The sequence below is a fragment of the Chiloscyllium punctatum genome, chromosome 6, assembly GCF_047496795.1.
Source record: "Chiloscyllium punctatum isolate Juve2018m chromosome 6, sChiPun1.3, whole genome shotgun sequence".
Classification (NCBI taxonomy): Eukaryota; Metazoa; Chordata; class Chondrichthyes; order Orectolobiformes; family Hemiscylliidae; genus Chiloscyllium; species Chiloscyllium punctatum.
This window is the reverse complement of record NC_092744.1, coordinates 42,687,380-42,707,853: the sequence shown is the minus strand read 5'-3', so window position 1 is coordinate 42,707,853 and position 20,474 is coordinate 42,687,380. Positions and strand designations below refer to the sequence as shown.

General features: G+C 38.7%; 1 protein-coding gene across 1 annotated transcript in view; it reads right to left on the bottom strand.

Moving 5' to 3' along the window:
• LOC140478920 (probable cation-transporting ATPase 13A4) overlaps window positions 1-20,474 on the bottom strand; it is a 110,759-nt gene that overhangs the window by 75,588 nt on the left and 14,697 nt on the right. The window contains exon 3 of the mRNA XM_072572549.1: window positions 12,638-12,779. Coding sequence (XP_072428650.1) covers window positions 12,638-12,700 — 63 coding nt within the window. The 5' untranslated portion in view covers window positions 12,701-12,779. The remainder of the gene's footprint in view (window positions 1-12,637; window positions 12,780-20,474) is intronic.

Below are 20,474 nucleotides of genomic sequence, written 5' to 3'. Positions count from 1 at the left end.
CCTAGGCCAGGGACAATAAGGTAAAGGTCTGCAATAACTGAACAGACCTGAGCCAACAGGAAAGAGACAGCTTGACTCAAAAGAGATAAGGAAAAGAACAAGAAGGAGACTCTTGGGTGCACAGCCTGTAAAAAGTCTCAAGACCAACCATCATGGAAGGACGTTGTGGTGACATCGGGAGAGACAGAGCGAGAACGGAGCAGCTGGCCAGCATCAACCCTCACCAACATCAGCAGCTATCCTGATCAGGTATTAGCTTCATATTCATTGACTATTCTGGGAGTGCTAGAGGACCCTAGTGGGTGTTCAAAATAGATTCTAGCTAGTGGGAAAACATATAAGCTCGAGTTTGTGGTTACATGTATCAGCTATATGTGTATTATCCAATATATTAATAAAGTGACTTCTGAGTGAACTGACTTTTCTCCTCTCTGCACAAGCCAATAGCCATAGCCAATTAATGCCAGGCTCCAACAACATTGAGGATATCCTCTGTCATGTTGTGTGGCACCACCACGCTGAAAGAAATAGTCCAGAAAAATCTAGTAACTCAGAACTGGGAATTTATGAGCTGCTGCCAGCAGCTACCAGGCTATGAGCAGTAGCAGCAGAATGTATTCAATCACAACCTGTATCCACAATGTTCGAGCATATCCCCCACTACCCAGCCATGCAATCTATCTTGGTTCAATGATGAGTGGAGGATGTCATGTTAGGAGCAATACAAGACATTTCTAAAATTGAGGTATTAGCTTATTGTGGCTACAATATATAATTTTTTACAATCCAAGTATTACAAGCAGCATGTGATACCCCAAGCGAAGTGATTTCATAATCAATGGATCAGTTGTGAACTTTACAGTCCTGCCACATTGAGGAGTGGTGGTGGGCAATTAAAGAAACTATAAGTAGAAGAGGCTTCACAAATATACCCATTCTAAATGATGAGGAGCCCAGCACAATTGAGTAAAAGATAGCATTTGTAATATCTTCAGCTGCAAGTGTCAATTGATGATCCTCAGCCTACTCCTATTAAAGAACAGGTGAATTAATTAGATACTTCAAAGCTGTGGGCTCTGACAATTTTCTAACAATACTGCTGAAGACTTTCGCTCCAGAACTAGCTGTAGTCCCAGCCAAGTTATTCCAGTACAGTAACAATACTGACAACGGTCTGGGAGTATAGAAAATTACTCAGGTATGTCTTGTGCACTGAAAGAAGGACAATCCAACCCATTCAATTACCTCTCCAGTCGATCTTGATCATTAATGAAGTGAAGGAAGGGGTCATTGATATCGAGCGGCATTTAACTCAGCAATAACCTGGTTACTGACTCTCAATTCAGGGGGGTTCCCCCAGGCTTACTCAACTCCTGATCTCAGTAATGTTTGGACCAGACATGAAAAAAGAATTGAAATCAAGACAGGTAATAATGGTGACTGCCTCAGACATCATGTCAGCAGTTGACCAAGTACATCATGAAGGAGCTCTCGCAAAACTGGAGCCTGTGGTAATTTCTCCGAAGTAGGGACACAATCTCAGGAAATCAGGCAGGTCATTTAGGACTGAAATGAAACATTTCTTTGCACCATGGGTAGGGAATTCTCTATAGAATTCTCTATCACAGAAGGCTATGGAGGTCAAGTCACTGAATACAGGGTATATGCAAGAACTATAGATTTTTTTTATATTTTGAAATCATCAAGGAGTATGTTAACTAAGCATGAATATGCATTGAAATGGAAGGTTAACAATGATTATACAGACTGGTGCAGCATGCTGGAAGGGCCAAATATCCTAAATCTGCTCTTTGTTTGTTTGTTTGTTTCTATGAATTGGGGGAATCTCTCTGCTGGTAGATAACATACATAACACAATTGATGATGGTTACAACTATTGGAGGTTAATCATTTCTGCCACAGAGCATCTGTGCAGGAGCTCCTCAGTCAAATGTCCTAGGGCCGAGGTCGACTATCAATAGCTGCTTCATAAATGACATTCCTCCAGAAAAATTGGAGGTGCTTGCTGAATATTTTAAAATGTTCAGCACCATTCATAACTCCTCAGATACTGAAGCAGTCTGTGTCCAAATGCAGAAAGACCTCAACAACATTCAGGCTTAGATTACAAAAATGTCAGGCAATGACCACCTCCAACAAAATTCACTCTCTTCATTACCAGTACACAGTGGCAATAGTGTGTACACTCTGTAAGGTGCACTGCAATAATTCACTAAGGCGCTTTCAACTGCATCTTTGAAACCTGCTCCGAAAGCTTGAGTGATTTCAAATAAACCTGTTGGACTATAACCTGGTGTCGTGTGACTTTGTCCACCTCAGGACAACAGTGGCACCTCCACATCATGTAATCTTTCCCACCTAGGGGGGAAGAAGGGCAGAAGATGGAACACCATCACCTGCAAGTTCCCATTCAAGTCATGCACTATCCTGATTTGCAATGCATATCATTGCTCCTTTGATCAAAGTTCTGGATCTCTTTTTCTCGTACCAATGTAGGTGTCCTTACACCACAATGGCTGCAGATGACCAAGAAGGCAGCTCACCACCACTTTCCCCAGGATAGTTAAAATTAAGTAATAAATGCTGGATAGCATTACCCACAACCCATGAACAAATAAAGAAATGAATGTAATGGTATAATTAAAAAAAAGAGGTTCAGATAGAGAGTAGGTTCTCTCTCATCACCTGGAAAGAATAGTCAAACAAACAGTGTTCCCTGGATGATGACACAGACTGAGGCTAAAATAAAACAGTAAAGAGTGAACTTGACAGATGGATATGACAATGAGAATCAGCCTGAATATAAAAAGAAAACTCAGGGTGCAGGGAAACGTATAAAAAGGACTAAGGAAAGAACAGAGACAGAAAGACAAAAGAATAACAAAGGATTCTATCGGCAGATGAAAAGTAAAAAGGTAGGCGGAAAGTGGATAGAACTCATGAGGGAATACAAGCTCTGATGAAGGGTCACTGACCTGAAAAATGAATGTAGACTTTCATTCTCAAGTTGAATGGGCAGTTAGAAATCTTCCAGGAAAATATGCCCCAAATTATGGGATCTTCACCTGGGGGTAAAGGTATGGATTTAATTGGGTCCACCAAGCCCAGCTGAGATCAGAGGCAACCATAAGGTCTGTAGGATGACAAGAAGGACACAGTGTCCACCCCATTTTCCTAGGACATTTTCCCAGTTGTTTTTATTAGATATTAGGACTTCAAGGTGTAATCATTCATTAATCCCCTCCCTCAAATCCCCACCCATGCCCATACATGCCAACTCATGCAGTCCACGCACTCAAAGATTTTATAATACTCTCTTTCAACTTATATCTTGCCAGCTACTTCAAGCCCCTTGAAGCCTCAGTGGCTAATTGCATCCCAACTCATATCAATCCACCCTCCTGGTGTCAGTGAGCCTTTATGCCACCCCTGTGACATTGCATGACTCCATTAACCACCCTTCATCGTATACTTTTCATGCCAGCACATCCAATATTCACTATGGGCAGACCTCAAGAGCCATTCTGAGATGAAGTAAAACAAAGTTCTTAATATCTAATATAGACCTCACTAAATATAATCTTTCTCATCCATGAAAGCCCATTCAATACATTTAAATCTCCTCAAGTACATGATCCTTCATAAAAATAGGCAATTGTTTGAATAATCTCATCTCAAATCTCTTTGATGTATAAAACAAGCTGAATTTACAACAAGGATACTGAAAATAATATGTTAAGGAAAGCATTAACAATAGTAATTCTGCAATGATATCAAATAAGGTTATGGCAACGAACAGTTTTTGAAATTGCAAGCACAGATTTATTTTGAAAATCTCAGACCCATGCTGGCTGTTTTTCCCTAATTTTTAAAAGCCAAATGACTTAAATAACTTGACGTTCTTGCCATTCCACAAACATTAGCTTCTCCCTGTGAGCATTTACATCCGTTCTTACATTTTGCAACACACATGGTGCAAAATAAGAATCCTTTTCCACCAAAAAATGTGATTTGTTTGAATTCAACATTAGATTCAATGGCAAATTCTGAGTTTGTCCCATGTGAATCACAATCCACTCTTCTTTCCTCTTAGACTGGAGGTGGGACTTGCACCCCTGGGCCCTGCCCGCTGTTGTGAATGTAACGAGGTCAGCCAGATGGGTATCATAAAATATGAGTTGCCTGATTGGGGCTGTTTATCTGGTCCAAGCAAGGAGTCCTAGCTGACAGATAAAGAGACAGAGATACTGACAATAATACCTGGCTCTGAATGAGGTAGTACTAAAGTCAAGAACTGTTCATGTGTAAATAAAAGGTGATTTGATAATAAGCCCCTGGATTCACTGACTCAGCAAAGGGATAGACCATTATCTCTGTTTTTTTTTAATCCACAGATCCTGCCAGATCTGCTGGGTGTTTCCAGAACTTTCTGTTGTCATATCACATCTCTGGTATTTGCAGCATTTTACTTTCGTAGAAGAAACTTTATTATGCATCTAAATCATGTCAACTTGACCTGGGATTATTAAAACTACCATTGGACACAACGGAAAAGATTGACAACCCCAATACTAACATTAATTACTTCAGTGAGTATTACGCTCGCCAAATCTATAAAAATGATAGCCTAAATTCCTTTGTCACCAGCATAATAGAACTTGATAAGTTTAGGAAGTAAAGATCATAGAATCAATAAGTACAGGAGACCCCTCTGTTCATTAAATCTGTATTAACAAGAAATAGCACTAAATCCACACCCTCCAAATTCACACTAGTCCCACTTTCCAGCACTTGGCCCACAGCCTTGAATGTTGAGACATTTCAAGTGCTCATCCAAGTACTTTTTAAAGCTTGCCATGTTTCCCAGCTCAACTACCCTCCCAGGGATTCACATCACAACAGGCTCTGGGTGAAACTTTTTCCCCTCAAATCCCATGTAAATAGGTTGCTTTACATCTTTAAATTATGTCCCCCTGTTATTGACTCTTCATCTAAGGGGAACAGTTGCTTCCCATCCAGCATGTCCATGTTCCTCAGAACCTTATACACCTCAGTCAGGTCCCCTCTCAGACTTCTCTGCTCTAAAGAAAACATCCTGAACTTTTCCAGCCTCTCTTTACAGCTAAATTGCTCCATGCCAGGCAATATCCTGGTGAATGGCCTTTGCACCTCCTCTCGTTGGATCACATTCATCCTAAAGTGTGGTGACTCACTACACCAACTGTGGCTTAACGAAAGTCCCGTACAGCTCCAACTTAACTTCCATGCTCTTATAATCTATGCCATGACTGATAAAGGCAAGTGTCCTATTTGCCTTCTTAACTACCCTATTAACCTGTCCTCTTGCTGTCAGGGATATGTGGACAACCACACCAAGGTCCCTCTGTTCTTCTGAGCTTCCTAATGTTTTGTCATCCATTGAATACTGCCTTGTCTTGTTACTTCTTCCAAAGTGTATAACTTCACACTTATCAGCATTAAATACCATCAGCTTCTGTTTCATGGTGCTTGTCTGTAATTCATTACTGTTAGTTTAGCAAAGTCAAACCTCATAGATTTAAAACTGATTAAAATCACAGCTAAAATAGGAAGACAATATGAAAATAAAATAAAGAACTGTGGATTCTGGAGATCTGAAACAAACAAAAATAGGAAGTGCTAGAGAAACTCAGCAGGTCTGGCAGCATCTGTGAAAAGAAAACAGAGTTAAGGTTTGAAATGCAGTGACTCGATTCTGAAAAAGGGTCACTGGACTCAAACCTTTCATGCTGCTTTCTCTCCACAGATGCTACCAGACCTGTGGAGTTTCTCCAGCGCTTTCTGTTTTTGTTTGCAGCAAAGATAGGGAGTGCATGGGCATCATCTATTATGATTCCAGTTGGTCATAATACTAGATAAGTCAGACTCCAGAGTAATAAACCATCAGGCTTGATAGACCATATGTTTTTTGTTTCTTTCTTTACTGGGGAGGCCAGTAACTGAACATATTCACAAAAAGCTGCCACTGTCCTTTCAACAAAAGAATATTACAATTCATTAACATAAAATGAAAACACAAACTACCTTATGCTAACCAAGAATTATTTGAAACAAGATTAACAGGGGTTTAAACCATTGTGAACATTAATATCATCATACCTCAATGTCCTAATTACATCTGCTTCTGAGAGAGTCAAATACCCTGTAATGTCAACACAAGTACCAAAGGTAATCTTACTAAATGACTGCATCATGTAACAAATGAGTTAGTGATGATGGGTTCCAAGGAAATATGGCTAATTGGAACCAGAATTAGCTGAGTGTCAGGAAGAAAGGGAGATTGGATAAGTATAGGCTGTTTACCTTGGAGCAGGTTAACAATCACACAACACCAGGTTATAGTCCAACAGGTTCATTTGGAAGCCGTAGCTTTCGAAGCGCTGCTTTTTCATCAGATGGTTGCGAAGCAGGACCGTAAGACACAGAAGTTATAGCAAAAGATTACGGTGTCACGCAGCTGAAATGATATATTGAACAAACCTAGATTGTTAAGTCTTTCATCTGTTAAAATGGGTTTGATGGTTTTGGTTCTTTAATATGTAAATCCCAGAATGTCTTTTAAGTCACATTCTCAAAATAACTTAAGGTTTTATAACAAAAGGTGACATCTCAGCTCAGACAATGCCTTAAAGGTGTGAGGTTAGAGTCTGTCTGGATCCTAATCTTGAGTCAGCTAGTGCTTCCAAATAAACCTGTTGGACTATAACCTTGTGTTGTATGATTTTTAACTTTGTCCACACCAGTCCAATACCGACTCCTCCAAATCCTTGGAGCAGAGGAGACTAAGTGGGGGACATGATTGTGATGTATGAAATTATGAAGGGTAATGACAGGATGAACGAGAATGACTTTTTCACCTTAGTAGAAGCATCAATGATGAGGGTGGTGTAGATTTAAGGTAAAAGAGAGCAGGTTTAGAGAGCATTGTGAGGAAAATGTGCTCACCCAGCAGTGGTATGAATCTGGCACTGCCTATAATCATGGCAGAAAAAGAGACCTTCATAATACTTAAGAAATGTTTTACTGTTCAATTGTGATGCAAAGCACACAAGGCTATGGGCTCAGTGCTGGAAAAAGGGATTAAAATAGTTAAGTATTTGTTGTAGATGAGTGCAGACTCAATGGGCCAAAGTGCGTTTTTTCTGCTCTAGTCCTATGACTTCTATGACAAAAAAGGCCTTGAAACCTAAAAACTGGCCCAAGAAAATCAAAAAGTACCTGTTGAGAAATCACATGAGGTGCCTGCAAAAATAAAAATTGTTTTACTTTCTCATTACTACATTCAAGACACAGAGAGAAAATGGTTTGCAAAGTAACCTTGGAGCCATTAAAAGTTCTTCAAGCGTGTGCCAAACCACCCATTATTAAGAGATAGTGTTAGCTGGAGCTTACCACCAAAAGTATTTAATCTTAGATTCCAGTCGAGTTGAAAACCTTTTTTGAACTAATTTGAATTAGGTTCACTCAAAGTTGTTTCATTTGGACATTTGAAACTAGCTCTACTATACTTTGTAAGACTCCATTATCTTCACATTTTGTACAGAAATCAAATTTGATTCAGTGAGGTAAATGAAGCCAAGAGATGACAACAGTAAATTCAATACATGTTGTAGGAAGTCGCGTGGTAATATTTGCATAAAGGTCAAGATGATTCTTCCACTGATAGATTTTAAATAGATTTTAAAGTCTGTAAAAGTACTTTACAATCAGAAATTACCTGGAAGAGCCATTTACAAAATACTCTTAACTTGCAGTGGTGTTCTACTCATTTGGAGGATATTTATGATTCCCTAGTATCTACTTTCTGACTGTTTACATGACAATACCAAATATTCTCCATGGATTTTATATTAAAATAAAAAAAAACTTGTAATTATACATAATGACTCTCAGGAACACTCCAAAGCACTTAACCTACAATAAGGCTGAACTGCAACAGCTTCTTCTGGAGGCAGCAGCCATTTTGGGAGGAGTAAAATTCCACAAAGAGCATAAGATGAATGGATTGTTAATATATTTTGGTTCTCGTGATTTTAGATTTGATCAACGAGTAAGGAGAATAATATCTGTTCTTGAGAGATGCCTTAGTGTCTCTAAACCATAGATTCAAGGGTTTGACTGACACTGGCATTGCATAAAGTTTGACCCCGAGCTAGTAGATTTGTTTGGAAGTCCTTCCTTTTCATATTTTTTAAGCAAACCATTCAGATGTGCCATGATACAGTTCCAGGTCAGGTAGGAACCGAATTCAAACCTTCAGGCCCAGTAGTGGCACTATCACTGTGTCACAAGACCCCTCAAAGTTCTTCCTTTTAATGAATGCAATCATTTTTGCAGACAGGCAGCCACCTTCCAGTAAATACAGCTTGCATGCTGTTCAAAGGATTAAATAAAAGTGTACATAAAGCTAGCTGTGTTGTCACGGTTAAATATGCAATCGGTTCTTAAAGAATATTTTGCATGATCAAGACAATGACTTTGATAGAAAGTAATAGAACATGTTTATTTAACAGGATCTAATGTTGCAGCTTTGACCCAAAACCACTAAGACTTGTGACAAAAATCCTATTCGAATAATAACGTCTTATCGGTAATCTATCTTTGTTTTAAAAGGATAATGAACTTAATCCACAACTCATAAGCACGAAAAAGTTACCCCTCCAATCCTTTTTAAATTTTTTCCCTCCTACTTGAAACCTATGCCATATAGTTTCTGACTCTCTTACTCTGGGAAGAAGACTTTGGTGATTTACCCAATCCACACCCTTCATGATTTTATAAACCTATATAAGGTCACCCCTCAGCCTCCAATGCTTCAGGAAAAGAGCCTCAGCCTATTCAGTCTCTCCCTATTGCAAGAAAATGTTTTTTTGAGGCTACTTATGTGTGACAAATGCAGGAAACTAAAGAGTTCTTAGAAATTGCTGGAACAAGCTTAGCAGGTCTGGCAGCATCTGTGGAGAGAAATCAGAATTAACATTTTGGGTCGAGTGACCTTTCCTCAGAACAGAGGAAGTGGAAAGATCATTCAAACTGAAATGTTAACTCTGATTTCTCTCCATAGATGCTGCCAGACCTGCTGAGTTTCTCCAGCAATTTCTATTTTTGTCTCTGATTTGCAGCATCTGCAGTTCTTTTGGTTTTTAAACTTAAATGTTCCTTGGCTCAGATAGCTGTGCCCTGGTAAAATATTGCCAGAAGTACAATGTCAGAATAATGTCATTGATATAGCATATGATACAATCAGAATACCAAGTACAAAAATGACACGATAGCTGAAGAGATTAGTGCTATAAAGGGCAGCATGGAAGAAAGGCTTATGAGGAAAGATCCAAACATCTGGTCCAAGTGGAACAGTTCATGGGCAATTAAACAAATGAGTGAAGGTGTGTCATTGTAGTTGAGCAAATTGGTAGAGAGGATTAATGTTGTCAAAGTTAAAAGGTGGTGGTGATCCAGTCCTTTTACCTTGCTTAACATGGTCAAGAAGTGAGAGGCTAATACTCAGCATTTTTACTACCACATTTTGCAAGGTTCTAATGACTGATTTAAATTTCCTCCATCCTTGCGAATTCAGCAAATCATCTTTCTCCTTCTCAGAGGATCTGTGAGACAGCATTTAAGAAATTCTGGTCTTATTTCCTTCTGTAATGTTTTTCCTATGATTTCTTGATCATTAGAATGGGAGATAGAAGCCATGGAAAGGTATTGAGATATACCAAAAGAATCATTTTCTAATAAATCAAAGCAGTTGAGTATTTTGATAAGAACTAAAGAAGAGAAGCCACCTACTGCTTATGTCCTATTGCTTGAAGAATTGCAGCCACCCTAAGTTTGAAAGCGTATGAATTGTGGATTCATTAGCAACCAGCAACCTCCCATCTATTTAGTCTCAACAGGAGAGTTGTGCTGTTGGTGAGTCATTCGTATTTGAATAAGCCGATCTTGAATTTACAAGCACATGGAAATTTGGCTCTCCTAGTATTATTGCATCGCAAATGGTAACAACACATTCAAATGGCCAGCAATCCCCATCCACGCTCACGCCATTATGTCAAATCATGAAGCATTGCATTTATTGGTTAGGAAATTCCCTGCTCTTATAAGTAATGTAATACCATCTTTAATACATGTTTTAATGTTTTATTGAAAAAATAATACCTCCACACACCATTGTTAGAATTGGTCTGGGATATCAGCTTAGATAATACAATGAGAATACTTCTAACAGATCCAAATGATATAAGTAAGATCCTCTGGTATTGGAGCAGTCAAGAGAAGGTTGAATAGGCCAATATGAGGTATGGAGGGACTGCATTATGAGGAGATGTTGAGTAGGTTAAGCCTGTACTTGTTGGAATATAGAAGAATGAGAAACAACCTTATTGAAACATACAAGATTCTGAGGGAACTTGACTAGTTGGATGTGGAAATGTTGTTTCCCCTTGTGAGACGTCTAGGACCAGAGCGCGTAACCTCAGACGCTTCAAGTATATGTCACATGTTTAAAACAAAGATGAGGAGGAATGTTGTTGTCTGAAGGTCATAAATCTATGAAATTGTTTACCACAGAGCGCTGTTGATGTTGGGTGATTAAGAACATTCAAGGCAGAGATAGATAGGTTTCTAATCAGTAAGGGAATTGAGGGTTATGGAGTAAAAGCAGGAAAGTGGAGTTGAGGATTTGCAAATCAGTCCTGATATCATTGAATGACTCAGCAGACTCAAGGGGCTGAATGGCCCACTTCTGCTCCTACATCTAAAGTGGAATGCATTTTTGTCGGACACTGATCCCTAAACCTTTTTAATAATAACAAATCTTTTCAGAAATGTTAAACAACTTGCATTTTAAATTATCGTCTCAACTTCTCCGGATTTGAAATGCTAACTTACTTATATCACTTTAACTGAAATGAAAATATTATTCTCTTCTCAAGATTCAAATGGTTTTGAAAAACAAGCCTTCAAGCTCTCAGTACCTAGCTGGCAGAATGTAGTGGTATTGTCATCACTTGCTTACAAATGCAAGGGAACATTCAAATATCTATGTATAAGTACTCGATTCAATATAGATGACCCATGGTACAAAAACAATTCATAAAAATTAAAATGGACTAAAATTTCACAGGGAAAACATGCCTGAGTATGGAATAGATTAAGGAAGACTCTAGTTCATGTTAATTAAAATTTGAAATATATGTTTTTAACTTTTCCTTGATTGATTTATCAAAGTTGGATTTAAATAAAATATTAATTTTACAACAGAAAACCACAGCTGTTATTTTTAACAACGTACTGACTTTGCATGATTGCTTTATTGCACACAATTCATCAGATAGAAATAAAATCAATTCTTTTTCTCTCCTTTCTCATGCACTTGAAATAGCAAATACATTCTGATTTCAATTCTAAATGGCATTGCTGATGTAGAACAGCTATCAGTACAGCCAAATAGATTAGTTATATTTATAGCTGGTTATACATCTATTAAGGTTATCACAGTAAATGTGAAGTATTCAGGTACATGTTGAGTAGATGTGAGTAATAGTTTTTAAATATTTTACTGACTGCATTATCTCCTTTAGTTCTACTTCAAGTTTCTTCTTCATGCATGGATGTTGACATTTGAAGGCAATATGATGAAAAGAAGGCAGTTGGGAGTATAGCACAACAAATCCTGATTGTATATATTATCGTCCATATCAAATATCTGCACATATGAACTTTTCAAAAGGCTAAGTGCACAGCAGTCAGGATGCAGCCACTTGATAATTCCTTATCCTTCAGCTCTGAGGATGCTGAGGCAATTTCTAGCATTCACTATTGCTTTGGCTTAAATCTACTAAAAATATAGATTTAGATTTAGACTTTACAGTCATGTGTACTGAAGTACAAAAGTACAGTAGTACAGTGAAAACTTTTTAATGTCGTCATATATGGTGCCATCTTTGGTACAAGTACCTAGGTACAAAAACTTAAGAACAAAGTAGAAATAAATAAGGAACCAAGTTACAAGTTAAACATTACAGTCACTCTTAATATAGCATTAAAAAAAGTTAAAAGTTAAACATTACAGTCTTTATAATATAGTGAACTGGGAATATCCTGGACTGTTTGCTTCCTCAATACAGGACACAGTGAGCCAGCTAACAGATATTTTCATCCTAAAAGCATCATTTTGTTCCATTTAGTTTTTTTTTAACTTTTATCCTTCTTTTATATCGTTGCTTCATCTGGGAGAAAAATCTGTAATTGACTTGAAAAATAATATTTCAGGAGAATTTCTCTTGTCTCACGCAGTGCAATGTACAGAACAGATAGCATCTGTGCTTTCAAATTTAGAAGTACGATCTCTATAATTTATCCTCTAACTCAGAACACTCATAAGCTTTAACAGCTTTAGAATCAAACAAAATATCCAAGTTTCCACAACAACCATTAAGAGGATTGCATGTATTTTTAATAAGAATATTCCACAATACAGTTGCTGAAAACATATGATCGCAAATGTTATCTCCGAATTATATCAAAGTTAAACATAACAGTCTCAAAGGATATCATTCAGTAATGTATTTACCTGTTCACTTTCCTCTCCTGGATTAAGCAAAGCATGGTGACCATTCAGAATATTTTCTTCCATTAGAAGTAACTGCAGTTGTTCTTCATGCACGTACTTGCTGAGCACTGTGTGAAACGAATTCCAATAAGCACTTGCATACCTGAAAGCATTGTAATGAATTTATTGAAGGAGATACTTCCTATCCACGCCTCCTTTGTTTGCATATGCCTTTTAATTTATGCATGAACATTTGAGCTGAATTTTGGATTAGTTCCAGCCAGAATAGCATTTGCTTAATCTTTCTAGCTTTTGAAAAGCAATATTTTGGTGAAAACATGTTGAGAAAATTCAGTGATATGAGTGCCATTGTATATAATGGACGCATGAGAGGTTCATCAGGTTTCAGCTGTACACCTGAAACAACAACTATTCATATTCAAAACTTTGGATTTCACTCTACTATTTGTTTCAAGCACATTTAAAAGCCAAATTTAATCATTTAAAATTTGCTTGCAGATGTGGTTATCCCACAAAACAATCATCTGATGAAGATGGGACAAATGATGAAATCCATACAACTGTCAGCATGATATATTTTCAAAGACCTGCTCTCCTAACATGGTTTCTGTTGTGACGAATTCACTTCCCCCAGTTCTTCTTAATAGTGTTTGTCTAAATTACGTGTATGAAATGGGGAAGGATACCCTTTTTGGCAGAAGGAAGGCATTCTCATAAACCATAGAGTTAGTGCATTGTACTTAATAGATAGTTTAATTACTTCTAACTTACATGACAGTCTCTTGTAAGATTTTAGGCTCATCCAAAGAGTGAGTACACATTACTGTTAACTACATAGTCTCAGCACAAAACTGAAACTGAACTTGAACACAGGGCAGCGACACATCAGGAATGATTCTTTGTATCCTTGTGGGCAAAGTTTATCTCTTCATGTCAGTTAATCTTTTTAGGTATTTTCCCTTTCTGAGGAAGGGTCACTTGACCTAAAACCTTAACTCTGATTTGTCTCCACAGATCCTGACAGACCTGCTGAGCTTTTCCAGAAATTTCTATTTTTGTCTCTTTTAGGTACTAACTGCTTTATACACCAAAAGATACTAGATAAAAGGTTAATCCATCTTTTCCTCAACCACAGAAGATGCCTGACAGCTGAGTGCTTGCATAGTCTTCAACATTTATGTCATAATCAAGTTTACTTGTTCTTCAAGTAAAAGCATGTGCAAATATCATGGTTATGGAATGATGATGAAGTTCAATTAAAGAAAGATAAATACCAACAGAGATTTAGTGCAAATGATCATGCTATAAGTGGGAAACATGCTAGAATTGTTCATTATTTTTTCTATTGGTGGCCACTGATTATTTCAGGAAAGCAGGTCAGATCAGGTTTAGCATTTCAAAATGTATTGATTACATACTTATAACCGTAACATTAACCCTTATATAAAATCAAAATGTGTTTCGTGGAAAAGTAGAACAAAAGATAAAAAATGCTTGAAATATTCAACAAGTCATGCAGCACCTTTGGAGAGAAACAGTTAACATTTCAAGTTGATGACATTTTCCCAGAACTGGACCTTTGGCAGAATTAGGTATGATAGCTTAATTTTAAAATTTCTTGACAATATCATCTATTCCTTCTGAGATTTATGGTAATCCACTCACGATCTGTTGACTGAGTGTTCCCATCATTATCAATGTTTTGCTGAAGACATGCTGCTGAATGCTGTGAAATACTGCTCCACAATTGAGTAATAGCTGATACTCTGCTTATGTTAATTACCTGTAACAATAACTATTTTGGCTTTTTACTAAGGTAGTTGAAAATAAGCAAAATTTTATTAATAGAATTAAAACATTCACAGCCAATTTTGGAACATCGACACAAATATCCTGCCCCAAGGTTGTTCAATTGCTTAGATATTGGTCATTCACACTGAAATATGAGTTTTGACATTTCTTTGAAACATTTTTGCTGGCTGTGCTCTGAAAACGAAGACATAAAATTCATCCTTTAGTAACCCAGACTGCAAAAGACACTTAGAGATGTAGATTCTATCAAGGAACCCTGATCAGTTTTGTGGTGGAGGCCCAGTAGTATCATGTGTCTTTCAGATACTTATCTGGCTGTAGTTCACTCTTCTCTGCAATTAACGTGCCCAGTGGTGAGTGCTCCTGTCAATTACAGGCTAGCATCTTAGGTCACTAATGCTAATGGACATGGTGACAGCTGTCAGTCATGCACCTACCAGCGACTCTAGATCATCTGGGATCCCAAACTAAATATCAGGGAGGGGTGGGATTGGAATTGCGGGTTGTGAGTCACAGCAGAGGAGGAGAAGGGAATCAGAGTCAAGGCAAAGGATAGTTTTTAGCAGCTATCCCACTCCATGGGATATCATAGCAATTACAGAAACGTAGCTCAGGAATGGGCAGGATTGGTAGCTTAAAGTTCCAGGACACAAATGCTATAGGAAGGCAAGAGAGGAAGGGAGTGGCGTTTTTGATAAGCATTACAGCTGGGCTGAGGGAGGATATTCCTGGAAATGGGTGGAACTGAGAAATAAGAAAGGGATGATCACTTTATTGGGAATTTATTATAGACCCCCTAATAGTCCGAGGGAAATTGAGAAACAATCTTGAAAGGAGATCGCAGCTATCTGTAAGAATAATAGGGTGGTGATGGGAGGAGATTTTAACTTTCCAAACATAGACTAGGATTGCCATAGTGTTAAGGGTTTAGATGGAGAGGAATTTGTTAAGTGTGTACAATAAAATTTTCTGATTTAGTATGTGGATGTACCTACTAGAGGAGGTGCAAAACTTGACCTACTCTTGGGAAATAAGGCAGGTGACTAGATGTGTCAGTGGGGGAGCACTTTGGGGCCAGAGTCCATAATTCTATTAGATTTAAAGTAGTGATGGAAAAGGATAGACCAAATCGAAAAGTTGAAGTTCTAAATTGGACAAAGGCCAATTTTGAGAGTATTAGACCAGAACTTTCAAAAGCTGATTGGGGGCAGATGTTCACAGGTAAAGGGACAGCTGGAAAATGGGAAGCCTTCAGGAATGAGATAACGAGAATCCAGAGACAGTATATTCCTGTCAGGGTGAAAGGAAAGGCTGGTAGATATAGGGAATGCTGGATGACTAAAGAAATTGAGGGTTTTGTTAAGAAAAAGACAGAAGCATATGTAAGGAATAAACAGGATAGATCGAGTGAATTCTTAGAAGAGTATAAAGGCAGTAGTATCCTTAAGAGGGAAATCAGGAGGGAGAAAGGGGACATGAAATAGCTTTGGCAAATAGAATTAAGGAGAATCGAAAGGGTTTTACAAATACATTAAGGACAAAAGGGTAACTAGGGAGAGAATAGGACGCCTCAAAGATCAGCAAGGCAGCCTTTGTGTGGAGCCACAGAAAATGGGGGAGATACTAAATGAGTATTTTGCATCAGTATTTACTGTGGAAAAGGTTATGGATATAGACTGTAGAGAAATAGATGGTGACACCTTGCAAAATGTCCATATTACAGAGGAGGAAGTGCTGGATGTCTTGAAATGAATAAAGGTGGATCAATCCCCAGGACCTGATCAGGTGTACCCGAGAACACTGTGGGAAGCTAGAGAAGTGATTACTGGGCCTCTTGCTGCGATATTTGTATCATCGATAGTCACAGGTGAGGTGCCGGAAGACTAGAGGTTGGCTAACGTGGTACCACTATTTAAGAAGGGTGGTAAGGACAAGCCAGGGAACTATAGATCAGTGAGCCTGACATTGGTGGTGGGCAAGTTGTTAGAGGGAATCCTGAGGGACAGGATGTACATGTATTTGGAAATGCAAGGACTGATTAGGGATTGTCAACATGGCTTTGTGCATGCAAAATCATGACTCACAAACTTGATTGAGTTTTTTGAGGAAGTAACAAAGAGGATTGATGAGGGCAGAGTGGTATATGTGATCCGTATGTACTTCAGTAAGGCGTTCGACAAGGGAGGCTGATTAGCAAGGTTAGAACTAGCCATGTGGATACACAACTGGCTCAAAGGTAGAAGACGGAGTGTGGTGGTGGAGGGTTGTTTTTCAGACTGGAGGCCTGTGGACAGTGGAGTGCCACAAGAATCGATGCTGGGTCCCCTACTTTTTGTCATTTACGTAAATGATTTGGATGTGAGCATAAGAGGTACAGTTACTAAATTTGCAGATGACACCAAAATTGGAGGTGTATTGGACAGCGAAGAAGGCTACCTCAGATTACAACAGGATCTTGATCAGATGGACCAATGAGCTAAGGAGTGGCAGATAGAGTTTAATTCAGATTAATGCGAGGTGCTGCATTTTGGGAAAGCAAATCTTAGCAGGACTCATACACTTAATGGTAAGGTCCTAGGGAGGGTTGTTGAACAAAGAGACCTTGGAGTGCAGGTTCATAGCTCCTTGAAAGTGGAATCGCAGGTAGATAGGATAATGAAGAAGTATGCTTTCCTTTATTGGTCAGAGTATTGAGTACAGGAGTTGGGAGGTCATGTTGCAGCTGTACAGGACATTGGTTAGGCCACTGTTGGAATATTGTGTGCAATTCTGGTCTCCTTCCTATCGAAAAGATGTTGTGAAATTTGAAAGGGTTCAGAAAAGATTTACAAGGATGTTGCCAGGGTTGGTGGATTTAAGCGAAAGGGAGAGGCTATTTAGGCTGGGGCTATTTTCCCTGGAGTGTCAAAGACTGACGGGTGACCTTATAGAGGTTTATAAAATCATGAGGGGCATGGATAGTATAAGTAAACAAGGTCTTTTCCTGGGGTGGGGGAGTGCATAACTAGAGGGCATAGGTTTAGGGTGAGGGGGAAATATATGAAAGGGACCTAAAGGGCAACATTTTCATGCAGAAGGTAGTACATGTATGGAATGAGCTGCCAGAGGAAGTGGTGAGGCTGGTACAATTGCAACATTTAAAAGGCATCTGGATGGGTATATGAATAAGGACGGTTTGGAGGGATATGGTGCTGGCAAGTGGGACTAGATTGGGTTGGGATATCTGGTCGGCATGGATGGGTTAGACCGAAGGGTCTGTTTCCATTCTGTACATCTCTATGACTCTATGATGCTGGTTCTCTTAATCTGGTAGAGTGCCCGAAGGTAAGGGATGCCCCAGTCCCCAAAAGGACGACTAGATAACCTTCCAAGGATATGGGAAAGCCATTGGTCTCTAATAAATCACTGAACCATCATTACATTGTAATGGTCTCTGGGATAATGGGTGTCAGTGGCTCATCAAATGATATGCTGCTGTATAATCTCCTACCACCCTAGTCAGAGGAGTTTTTGCCGCGACCAGGAGATTGCTATTGGGCCTCTGCCATAATTAAATGGAGTTGGTCTCCATTTCTCCTGCCACCAGCTGCTAAGTGTGTGTAAGTGCTATGTGTGTTTATTAACATGTCTGCAATGACTCAGAGGTGACATTATTATGGCAGATGAGTGGGACTTGGAATTTGGTGTGAACAAGGGATACACATTTCCTCCAAAATCTTTGCAAAAAAACTTTCAAAGTAATTTTCTTGGAAACTGTGATGTGTTTTATTTTAATTTATTCTTGAAAGTTAAGTTGAGATTATTTTCTGAACTTGTGATGTCACAGTGAGTCTTGTCCACTTGCTACATATAGAGGGAAATTGTGGCAACGGTTTATGGGGAAACAACTCTTTGATATGACTGTTCAGCTGCTCAGAATATGACATTTTTCAGGGAAGGCCAAGTAATGTATACAACTTTTAAAATATCAAACTAACTGCCTCATTTCTTTATTGGATATCATTGTAACAACACTTGCAAAAACATGGACACTGTGGATATTGGGCATTAATGTTTAAGATAACATTTCTTGGTAAGTAATTGCAGACACAATAATAGAATAGACATTCTTTTCATTCACTTCTGCTTTGGTGCTGTCATTACAGGTTTTTGAGGCTATCAGGTTTTCCTGGGTTTGAGAAATCTGCGACAGATAAAAAGCTTTTCTATTTGGTGTCTGCTCTTCTTCTGGAAACAATTTCCCTGCAGGTCAAATGTAGCTTTGTCACTTACTGGATGTGAAAATGAACTGGCCTTCCAGCCAAATGTCTACATGCGTTAAAACATTCAGCTAAATTTTCACATTTTTGATAAAAGGGTTTTGTCATTGTCATGTTGATTGACATTAGATTGCATGGCCTTCCCTTTGCCTCATCATGGGTAAAAATAGATCATCCCCTGAATGGATATCTCCACAGCACTGCAACTGATCTATGTCTAACACCTGGACTGCTTACATTTGACCTGCTGGTCTGCAATGATATTGAACTCTGGACTCCAGTAGGACCAAGTGCCTGGAAAACCCTCTGGAATGGAATAGGACAAATCCCTTGACTGACTGTAGCCCCTTTCACCTCCCTAAATACTGTTCCCCTTTGACTTTCACACATGGTCATTTGCTTGAAGAACATGCAGTGTGTTCCCCATGTAAATTGCCAGGTATGCTGCAATTGTGACATGATGCTGTAAAGTGACATGTCTGAATGATTGATTGTTCAATGCTCTCCACCATCACAACCTACCTGCTTCTCCCTCTATGATGAGCAGCTTGTTGCTGAGCACTAAAGACTCTCTGCATGGAAAATAATGCAAGATACACATTGGCCAGCAAACTGTAAGTCTAAACTAAAGTCAGTGAGTGTGCATTTAAAAAGTGTGTCTATTAAAAAAGCAATGTGCTGTAGATAGATGCTGGGCAATCTTTGAGTAAGTATAAATGAGTGAGTGTTAAGAAAGCAAGCTGAGAGGCATAAGGTTCATCCTGCCAGATTTATGTGCTTATTTTTCCCTGAAAGCAAAGCGACTTGTTGGGAATTGCAAGATCTGGGCATCCCGGAGTTCCAAAGTAAAACATTCAAGGGCTAACCTTATTATGGTATATGAGTTGCTCTGGAAGCAAACATGGTAATCTGGTAAAGTTAATGGTTTCTCAATACCAACTCATGTATATGAAAGATCATGGACGGCAACAGAAGATTTGGAAGTGGCATAGTGGGGCTTTAATGATGCAAATACATGGAAATAAGGTACTTGCTGCTCAATGATGAGATTCTAATATCATTTAAGGCTTGCGGGGGGAAACCAAGAAAATATTTCTCTATTTTTTCATTCTCACCATATTTTCCCACTTTCTCGTCATTACTTGTGCCACATTAAGTGAGGGGAATTCTGCACACAGTGGCAATGACAGCTATCCCTGCTGTTCCTACAGTCTGTCAGTCAGGTTACAATAGATGGCATAACTTGGTCATTTAATTTGCATGAAGTAGATGTTCTGAACACTGATTTTATTTGATATGTTAAGGTAGGATTGTACATAAAATGTATGTTCAATTGTTCCAGTAGTTAATGCATATTTAGTGCCTAAAGTATTTATGAATCTGCAAATAATGTTCCACAAAGGAATTGAGTGATTTAAACACAATACTGAGTATTTAAAATCTGAATCAGTACCGAACAGACGTCAATGGGGATGATAAGCAAATGGAATTTGTTGTGAATCAGGACAGAGACAGTAGGATTTTGGATACCTTGAAGTTTAAAGGGCGGTATTTGATCGGCTGGCCAGAGAAACATTAGAATAGTTAAGACTGGAGTTAAAGAGAACCAACACCCTGAGTTAGGAAAGGATATCAGCCAAAGCTCTGGCTGCTGAGCTCTGCTGGAAACTGCATGTTTACGGTTGTCAGGTTTCATGCTGTCAAAAGGTAAATAACAAGGGTCAGCAGCTAATATTAGGTGTTTCTGAAAGAGAAGTTTTATAATT